The following is a 10,907-nucleotide window of genomic DNA, read 5'->3' as shown; positions in this document are numbered from 1 at the left end:
CTCTCGGAAAGCCTCTGAAATTTCCACATCTTTTTTTTAAAAAAATTAAAGGTTCAACACCAAAACTCAGTGAGCTTTTGGATTGTTTGACATTGTGATCTATCCGTTTTGCGGTAAGTGGTTTATGATCGAACTATTCTAAAACTGTTAAATATATGTTGCTATTTTTGACATGATGAAATAAGTGTTAATTTGGTCTCAATTCAAGCTCAGGACAGTTATTCTCCCCAACACATTCCTTTTAACTTTCTACCTTTCATTTTTTAACCTCTTCGCAGACTGGAGCAACTGAAGGCAGCCGAAACCTCAGTGCATTTCAGTACTTTTTAGCCTCAAAAACGTTTCGACTTTGTAAAGAAAAATTTCTTTTAATGTTATTTCCAAGAATTTGGTGGTATATGCCAAGCCAATAGTTCCCTAGTGATCACGATGATTATTTATCTTCTCTTCACCTGCTTACTCATTTTGAAGAGAAATTAAACGTTGAAAATTGCATCACTTACACTTAGTGTCTTAACTTTCTCCATTTCCAGGTGACATAGCATATGAATTGACCAATGCTTTGCCACATTCAGTTTCTTGCGGAATTCACAATGTTCAAGTTGCCCAGACTCAGTACCGAAAACAACGCTATGACAACATTTTTAACTTAGAAGTTCTGTAAACTGGAAAGTCCACAAGTCCCTGGAAAGATTTGTTACTCTATGTCCGAAATACTGAAAATTTTGGAGAAAAAGTGCAAAACAAATACACAAATACCAATATCGATTCACAAAAATATTTTTTTTTTGTTTTTCCACCAGTTGTCTGATATTTCCTTGTTTGAATCAAATTTTATAGAAGCACTGGCAAATTGTCACCCTGATAGAAGATATACGGTGAAACGAGAAGAATGTTCTGCCAATTTAAAAGCTACTTAGCACTGAAATGCATAGCGCATTTTTGAACTATGGAGTTAGTGTCAGAAACAGATTTTCAGAGGCAGTGTTATCTGAACTGAATCCATTTTAAAACTGTTGTAGCCATGCATAGTATTTAGAAACAATAGATTGTGCAGAAAACAAACATCTTTCACAAACAGAAATGAGGGCCCCGTCACAAGCATAGCTTGCCATTTAATGCAAACAACTCTTCAGTTCACGAGCGGACACTACGCCATGCAATTGTGCCTCTTAACCCTGATCAAAAGAACAAGTTGTAATTTAAGAATACATGAGCTGAGCTGCGAAAGAGAAATGGAAATAACAGCTGACATCTAACATCAACATTCAAATCACAATCAGGTATTTCCGTTTTAAAAATAAAATTAACAATCTATGGTCGAGAACAATCCGAAATAGCAAAGACAACTTTGACCTCAGGGTGTTTAGCCTTCAACATGAAAAACCTGAGCTGGCTATCGCAGCGTTTTACACGGGGATTAATGTAAAGAAGCTCATGTCTTTAAAGCTGTTGAGCTATTTATTGAAAGTAAAGTCTTTTACAGTGTTTTAATAACTAAGATGGCAAGAGCACTTGACTAATGATAAAATGTTTACATTACGGATAGAGAATATTTCAGGCGATGTCGTAACTAGAAGTCTCTCTACTTTTACGCTTATGCAGAACAGTTTTGAGGTTCTAACTACAAGGAGTTTTGGAACAATTAAAATTCCTTAGAAAAACTGTTTGGGACCTCTCTAAGAAAAAAGCTTTTAAAACCAAAACCTTCCCTGTGCAAACTTTCTACATTTCGACAGAGCATTGAGTTCGCTGATACTCAATTTCGCCATATTTCCTTTCGTAATCGGGATTCTGACCGCAAAAGTAATCAATATGTTTAAGACTTAACTTCACTGCAACTGAATTAATAAATATTACAGTCCATACCTAGCTTTCTTGCTCTGTGTTCCCTAGACGATACAGCCTCTTTTGTCTCTTCTTGTTCACCCTGGTCAAAGTTTCCTTCGTGGCGAATTTCAACGTGCTATGCCCAGCAGGCTGACTGAAGGGAATATATGGAATTCTGAAAAGATTGTTTCCTTAATTGCTTACTGCTGACAAGCAAGATGGATAGATAAGTCTTGTTAAAGAACCCTGTATCGATGTGTACAGTTTGTTCTGGATTACGAGATAAGCAACGTTTTAAAAAGAGAAATATTGACACTTCTTAATTCAAGCCCGATCGAGGGAGTACGGTATGCTAGAAATTCACGAACCGAGAGAAAAATCTGGGCGAGACTGCGAAATCAATACCGCACTTCGCGAGCCATTTAAAGCATTTTTGCTTCAACGCTGGGCAGAAAAACGACGTTACTCTTGTTCTTGGAGCAAATACATATTAAGAATTTTACAGAGAAATTAGTGATGTATAGAAACAAGCTTTTATTTTAATTTCGTTGGTGAATCATTTGTTTTGTTAAGAGTTGAAGCGGAGTATGTAAAACAAATTAGACATCTTTTGAATGGCTTTGTTGTTTTTGTGGCAAGTGAGGGTCGGATTAAAATACTTTCTTGCTATTTATTTCAAATTAAAGCCACTGGTGTGAAATAATGAAGAGGATTATGGACTGTAATGAGACGGACATAGCTTTTTATATAAAAATCATGTGATATTTTGAACCAGAGACTCAGTGACTTGCAGAGAAGTCGCAAGATTTTTAAACAACGTTTCAATTTCATGTTGCAAATTCGCAAGTTAAAACTTGCTGAGATCTTTAGGGCTACGTATTCAAGTGCTCTAGGTTTTAGGTTATTCTCACAAATGACAAGGATGTTTACGGCGATACTGCGGCAAACCACCTTTTTGCGACAATTAAAGAAATTTTTTTGGATTGTCGGAATATTGCTCATTAAGCATTCGAACACATAAAGTAACTTTACTAAACTTCATTTATATACTTGTTACGATTTTGAGCACTTCTGCTTATCTTCAAAAGTTTGAGAGAAAAAAATTAAATAATTGAATGTTCTCCAAATAACACAGCATTTGTTATTGAAGGTCAAGTCATGCGAGGGCCGCCGGCATTTTTCACTTGTATAAAGAACATACTCAATCTTGTTGGCGGTGTAAACATCAGATCCAACGTGTTGAAATCATTTCGCTAAGTTTCAGCTTTCAATGATTGTTGGATTGTATCAGGACAAAACAGGAAAACAGCTGTTTAACGCAAAGATTGAAAACTACGCTAAAGCCGCAGATAATTAAGAACTGTGTTTTCAGTTTTTCGGAAACGAGATACATGCCGGCGTAATTTTGCAAACGTGTCAACGGTTGTTCTATATTCATTCGTCATCCTACAATGTTAAAATTTTTGAGTTGAAGAGGTGTTCTAGAAACAGGCGAAATACACTTACCTACAATTGATTGCCTCCTCTCTGACTCTAATAATGAGCAGCTTATGTCCCGTGAAAACTTCTCACTGGGTTAAGTTCCTTTTTCTCCTGAAGACCAGAAATATTTGCGCTGTTGAGTCACAGAGATGACTTAAACCTGTGCATGCCTCACCGAAGCTTTCTCTCATTCTTTCTCAGCGTAATCCAATCGCTTTACTGACGTGAGTTGTCGACCGCGCAGCATGTGAGGTAGACATGCAAACTCTGAATGTTTGAATAAAAAACATTGCACAGTTAGTTGTTTCGCGCCAAACCCTGCCTGGAGCGCTGTTTGATGCAGTGAGGAATGTTCAAACTCAACATAGTGCGATCTGATCGCTTGTTCTAGAATACGGCGAAAAAAAATTGTACTCCTGTAGCTTAACACTTCACCGAGATGCCGGCATGTGATAGTGGTGGTTTATAGAAGTAACAAAGATTTAAGTATGTAACAAATCCCAAATTTGTATTTTGTTGGAAATTAATTAGGCAAAAACCAAGGTAGTTTATCAATTTAAAGTACTCCAGATTGTTTGTTTTCGCTGCGGGAAATGTTTGCAAAAGCGTCCCACAAACTTCTAATCCAGCTATACGTGATGTTTGCCTTATGCTTAATCGATACCAACCGATGACAGAGAGTAAGCGATAAGGGGAAACGCGAAGGTAAAGGGAAAGGAATTTTTAGCCCGTTGTCAGTGCTGCAAATTTGTTTGACACCTAAAATTGGAAATCCCTCTTCTAACCTAATTATAAACACAAATTAAGGTCAGCGCAACTCTGTTCGTGTCGTAAGGGAAAGACGTCTTTTCTCACTTTAGAATTTTCGCTTTTCTGGTACTGATTTTGCTGTGACTCTAATTCGTCTCACATGGCTAGGCTACTGTGTAATTTTCGTGCGATACTGCACGCACAAACTCTTAGTGATCTGATGTCCATATGTCGAGGAATGCAGGAACACTTAATTAATTAAGGAAACCTCGAAAGATCACAAAACACTTGTTAACTGTTTGCTCCATCCCAGTTACATTTCACTCGTCCCCATGAGACACTCGTCTCTAATAAGAACATTGCAGAAAGCGGGGGTTGATGGGAAGGAGCGAAAATAAGCAAAAGTCGTAACACGTCTTTCGTTCTTTTTATCATCATCTGCGTCTTAACATTATTAAAGGGAGGAGAATGGGGCATGAAGGAAAATTTATCCTTCACGGTACATTGAAAACTATTTAATCATTGTCATATTAAGCTCTCAGTGACTCGTTAAGTTTCGAGTTAAAGGATCTGTGTAACTGATTTTAGCCAAATTTAGACATAAGAGAATCGTCACCAAATTGAGTGAACTATGAAAATAACCACTTCACTCTAGTAAAGGGTCATTTAAATAACAGCAAAAACAAAAGAAGGTACGGATGGACACAACTTGAAGAAAAATGATTAAAACAGATTGCAATATTATTTTTTCGAAAAACTGTTACTGGGCTGAACAGTTTTAAAAGTTAAACTATAATTGTAACGCGCGAGAGACATATTTGTTTTGTAAAAAAGCTATGTTTTTGTCAGTTAGATCCACAAAAGTAAATTCTTCGCTAACACCAAGTTTCGTAGACTAAAATAAGCCGTGACACAGTCCCGGTTTGATTACTTCGCGTTTTTTTTTTTTTTAAAGTTTGTTTACTAAAAAAATTAAAAAGGTATTTCCATTATTAATTTAAAAAGAAGTATTTTTCCGTTATAATCTGTTTGATTTTGCAAATGAATTTAATTACCGTACTAGCAGAGTCGTTTCAGTCTCAAAGCGAGTAGGCTTTGTTTGGTGGAGAATGTCAACTGGCCTTCCAAAATAGCTGGAATTTGTTTTCACTACTTGGGTAGAATTTAAGGAATTTTTTTGAATCTTAAACAACTGTCTGACGTCATCGCGGGCTCAAACATAATTAACACCACAAACAATGAGCCAAGAATCTTAAGCACAATACTTCAACTAAAGACAAGTTAATCCGGCAGAGTTAAATCTTTTATTATTACAATGAGTGCAGACAAAGCTTGTTTGTCTATAAAAGCTAATTAATTTGATATTTGCTGCAAGCATCCTTGCATTAATTTTCATAACAAGTTAAAGTTGAGTGTTAGGTACTTCACAATTGGTACTGTACGCGGTTGGATTTTTTTCAGTTTGATGCCAGTTCGAACAGAAAGAGCTTGGGACTGATTGGTTTGGAAAAAATGGTGTAGAAGTGTGACGGAGGACAGTTTAAGGTTGATGCTAAAGGTTGATATGTCGAACTACGACTACAATAAGGGTTATCGATGGTTTCGTTTTCAAAAGGATTCAGCTATTGACTCATCTCTCCCGCCGCTTTCCAGCTATCGCTCTGTGAGAGAACTCAACCCTATCCTCTGGATGTCACACGCGGAACATGTAGCCAACAATGAAAGAGGACATGTACACAGCGACTCTAGCAGCGTGCTTAGCAGGACACACGAGGCTCCTTCGCTTCATTTACCGATTATCCTCGCCGCGTCCGTTTCGAATGCGTCTCACGCAGCCCCTAGTGACCGTGTACACGACGCTGACATTGTTGATTGTCACACAGACTATGGTAATACAGATACTTTAGCGTTCCCATTATATATACCAACGCCTACAGTATTAATGGGCTCAGATGCTGTTAGCCAACACTCGGCTGTTAAACGAACTCCTGTGCATAAAACGCGTACAAAACGTACGGGCACACGGAAACCTGGCAAGGATCGTGCGAATCTCGGGGCGCAAACAGGTCTACAGGATTGTTTGTTTATTCAGAACGGTATACAGCGTTTTCCCTGCCAGCCGCAAGGGATTTTTGTCGGCAGAGAAGGAAAAGGACATCAACGAATGGATAAATGGTTCAAAACCTAGCAAGTAATAAATGCATCATCGATGTGTAATAGAAAAACAAACACGGCTTCGGCTTCTAGTTTTGTACAGTTTTAATGAAATAACAACTTAGTTTATTTATAAACATCAGCGTTCCTCCCTTATTTCAATATTGCTTATGAAGTTTGACGAATGCAAGAAAATAATATAGAGTGTGTTCATGACGGCCACATTGGAGGAGTGAAACAATAAAATGATTTTCCTCTGGAAAAAAAAATCATTTTTATGCAAATATCGTTTATTGTTTGACTCCTCCAACATGGCTGCCATGAAAACACTCTGTTCAGACACGGAAATTATCGAAGTCGAGTCTTAGTTCTCGTAGAACAACCGAAGAGTTTCCGAATGTTATAATGCAATCAGGTAGCGTGAGTACACCGAAAAACTCCGAAGGTTGTTACGTCAGCCTGTCATCTGGTTTATAATACATTATGTTTCCTAGGAACAACTCTGCCCAACCGCGGGCTCAGACTTTTCTTGATTTCTTCGAGTCTTGTAATACCTTTAATGTAATTCTACTGCAAGAATAAGATGCAGGCCAGTCAAGTGCACGCTGAATAAAAAAAAGAAAGACTAAATAGAAATAAAACGCTTACAAAAAGGCCAGCGCATGAAGAAAAAAAAAATGCTTCTTTCTATAGTTAGTATTGTAGAAAAAAATGGGACACATTTTGGAAAGGAAACTAGCAACAACAATTGAATTTTTAATTTACTGTGTTGGTGACACTATCGAAATAACCATGAAGATATAGATTTAAATGAAGCTCAGTCATAGTTGATATCAAAACTCATTCTCGGACTCAAAGCCTTTTCACTTCTTTTAGCTGGCAGGGCCTTGGCACGAGAAACGAAGGGCTCTGGGGACATAGAATTTTTTGACTCGAATTTTTGTTTTTCATTGGCTGTTTGAAGCAAAGAAAGCTTAAACGAAAGTCAAAAACGCCATGATTCTCTCACACGGTATATAGAAACAACACGACTGTATACATGAAGAGCGGAAGAAATAGGATCTATAACTGGAAATCCTGCGTCTCAAGAACCCTTCATTTCTCGTGCTATATAAGGCCCTGCTGGCTAAAAGAAACGAAAGGGCTATGGGATGAGAATGATCAAACTTAGTCAATAACTTCTCGGACCCACTTCTCTCTCCTACAAATTGCAACCTTTTCCCCGGTCTTCCTTCATTAACCTCTTGTCTCTTCAAGTTTTTTCCTGTCTTTCAGAGCAAGTTTTAACTTTGAAGATTCATCTTCTTCCTCCAGCATTTCTTGCATCTTCTTACACCTTTAAGTGTCTATACTGCATTTTATTATAAATGGACTTTTTTTCAAAACATAGGTTAAATGTGTCATTCTCTCCAGCGATGCCCACATTTGCAGCACTTGTAGAAGGTTGTCATGGGTTCATCCGCTGACCGAGTTTGGATCTGCATGAAGTACGCTCTGTCGTGTTCACACTTAGGACAACGCTCTGTTGCAAACGCAAAAAAGGCATGTTACTGTCTATACACAAAGCATACCAAATATTTAAGGAAAAAGCAGCCAAGTCTGGGCATTGTCTCTTTTATTGGTTATCTAGGGGTACAGTCAACTCTCGTTATAGCGAACACGCTCGGGGCGTCGTTTCGTGTCCGTTATAGTGAGAGTCCGTAATAGCGGGAGTCATTTCCAGTCAAACCTTGTTCGTTGGGGATCTGGATTTTGTCCGTAATAGCGAGTGTCCGCAATAGCGGGGTGTCCGCAAGGCGAGAGTTGACTGTATGTATGAATTGGCTTCTCAGGGGGGTATACTGGGGACTGAATACAGCATAATTGAATACAAATTTTGTCCATTGGTGAGGTAAATTTGAGGCAGGGGTGAATCTAGGGGAAGGTGCAGGGGGAGTGCACCACCTCCCCCCCCCTCTGAAATGACCTGCGACTTTCTAATACAACTGGTATTCAGCAAAAAAAGGTCAGTTACGCCATTCCTTAGTGGCGCACCCCCTCCTAAGAAAAATCCTGGATCCACCCCTGTGAGGGTTTGAATTGAACACAAATACAAAAATTCCAGGTACACTCCCACATTAATTCTAAAAGAGCATTTGTTAGGATTTTTCAACCCCTATAGAATAAATGTTCTGACATCAAGACTCATGCGAACTCTGAAGTTTAAAATTCAACTAACCACTGCCTTTTTTATTGCCATCAATCATAATTATGGCAACAACCAACGAACCATAAAAACAGAATGGATCGAAAATGGATCGAAATCTACCAATCACAACTGACAGACGTGACCTTTATATATATAGCCAACTTCTGTTTCCAAAGAGGTTAGCTAAGATGATTTAAGGCAGCAAAAAGTGTAAACCGATAATCAGGGATTGAATTTCAGAGTTTGCATTTTACTGAAAACTGTAATAATAAGGCTTTTTCTGAAACAGCTCCCTACCTTCTGTGGAATCGACATTTTCCCAGGCTTCTTTTCCACCAAGCACATCATCAACCTCTTTCAGTTTAGGGTACTTCTTACTGGATATCTGTAACAGCAATAAGCATCAAATGCATGTCAGTTCACAGAGAGGAACTCAAGTATAAAGGTAATAAGAAATTACTAAGACTAAATATTATTGTGATAATGTGATTACCAATTCTAGCAGCTTTTTTTCTAGAGAGGAAGGAGGGGCCATACAGTTACAATATTTGATGTTATATATCAAACATGAGACAGTGTTTCATCAGGATATCCAAAAACCCAGAAGAGAGTTGATGGAATTTGAGGTGTTTGGATAGCCAATGAAACACTGTCTTGAATGTTTGATATATCTTGTCAACTAAAATAAAATCTACAGAGTAAATAGAAAAATAAAATCGTAAATGAATTTCTTTGTTTTAACTTGAAGAATTATTAATGAGTTTGAGAAGAGGTATTTTGGGGCTTTCTGGTAGAAAGAGTGGGGGACAGGGTAGGGGTGTGCATATATTTGCAGGGGCGCAGCCAGCTTTCTGAACAGTTCTAGGCCTGACGCTTCTAGGCGGGGGGGGGGGGGGAGGGGGAAGGGGGTATCCTACTAATAAAGACCCTCAAAAGTGCAATTGCACAGCACCAGAATTTTGACATTTTATAAGAGAGAATGGGCCAACCTTCTACTCATTGCTAAATACATAAACGCAATTGTTTTTAACAACACATTCCTATCACCGCTAGAAGTCTCCCGAGTTTCTAGGTGCTTGAGACTTCACCAATCGCGAAAAGGTTATTAGCGATATTTACCAGTACAATGCATATAATTTGCTATCTATTTAATCTTGAAAGTGCTTCAGCCTGAATTGCTCTATCAGGTCTATTTTGTACATTTTAAAAATATGTGCGGGCTGAAAAAAATTTGTAGGCCCGGGCCTACGGGCCTATAGGCTAGCTACGCCCCTGATTTGTCGTGTTGTATAAGGGTACACCTGTATTCTTAGGGACCCATCTTAACTTTTTATTATTCTTAGGAGCAGACCCAACTAAACTGCCACGCTTTGTAAGCTAAGCAAAATGTTGTGCTATGCCGGATTTTTATCAGAGTATAAAGACACAGAAATAGAGGTTTGATTTATTTTATAAAATTGCTACAGGATAATTTTTTTTAATTTCCATAAAAATGGAACAAAAAATTGGGCCCTACTTCTAACCCTTACAGCACATCTCCATGTTTTTTTCATTAAGGAGTTGGTTAACATGGCAGAGTGAATTGTAAGATGAGCATGCAGAAATTTTTAACAGAAGAAGACTACAGAGAATGCCTCATGTTTCTTGCACTTCTTAGGTGTTCTTGAATTATATTACTCAATAATGCATTAGAAGCAACTTTAGGGCTTATAAATGGAGGAAAAGCCAAAATGACGTTAAGCCTGTTTCACAACACCCAAAACTCTTGGACACATCAGAACTCAACACTGTCAACAGGGAATAAAGTTAAAAAAAGCCAGTTGGTTTTGAGCTAGATATCAAAGTTATCTATCACAATCCATTTTTTCCATGGATAACAGATCTATTTTTATTAAAGCTTGTAGTTTGATCTTATTTACTCCTTTTCTCTGACTGCAGGAAAATTATGCATAAACAACTGAGTAAAACAAATCTGAATCAGCACAAATTTATATACAGTGCAGTGATGATGAAATTAATCGACAATTCCTACCTTTTTCGTGATGTTATAAACATAAGGGCACGTTTGACAAGCAAATCTATAACATGAAGGTCCTGTTCCTTCCTCTACTGTCAAAACATTAGAACAAGTTGGGCAAAATAACAACATTTTGTCGATGACCTTTTCAGTTCGGCACAAGTGAGTGAGTGAGTGACATCGCTCCTTCGCCTTCTTGTATTCTACGTCATGTATGAGACACCAAATGTATCTTTTAGCAACATCCGCTGACTCAAATATTGGATTACATCGTACTTTACACTTTTCCCATGCAATTTCTTCTTTTCTATTTTTTATATCGGGAAATGCAAAACAAAAGCCAATAAACGTGAGTAAAATGACCTAAAATCATTGCGGCAACGTTGCTGTCTGATAGTTTTCCATTACAAACACCAATAGGACCTAATTTTGCGATGAAGTCCTACTGGGATGGCTGGTAAAGGGTAAGGGTTTCAGGGTCCCAGC

At 38.0% G+C, this 10,907-nt stretch overlaps 1 protein-coding gene across 1 annotated transcript; it reads right to left on the bottom strand.

Annotated features, from left to right (window-relative positions):
* Window positions 1-6,284: 6,284 nt before the first annotated feature.
* On the bottom strand, window positions 6,285-10,656 carry LOC144640563 (DNA-directed RNA polymerase III subunit RPC10-like). Its single transcript, XM_078499671.1, has 3 exons — window positions 10,437-10,656; window positions 8,702-8,789; window positions 6,285-7,738 (listed from the first exon to the last, which is right to left on the bottom strand). The coding sequence occupies exons 1-3, from the start codon at window positions 10,551-10,553 to the stop codon at window positions 7,617-7,619; spliced, it is 327 nt and encodes a 108-aa protein (XP_078355797.1). The 5' UTR covers window positions 10,554-10,656; the 3' UTR covers window positions 6,285-7,616.
* Window positions 10,657-10,907: the final 251 nt, after the last annotated feature.

The sequence above is a fragment of the Oculina patagonica genome, unplaced genomic scaffold (genome assembly GCF_052425735.1).
Source record: "Oculina patagonica isolate OP01 unplaced genomic scaffold, crgOcupat unplaced352, whole genome shotgun sequence".
In the NCBI taxonomy this organism is placed as follows: Eukaryota; Metazoa; Cnidaria; class Anthozoa; order Scleractinia; family Oculinidae; genus Oculina; species Oculina patagonica.
The sequence above is the reverse complement of the archived record's forward strand: the minus strand, read 5'-3'. Positions and strand labels throughout refer to the sequence as shown.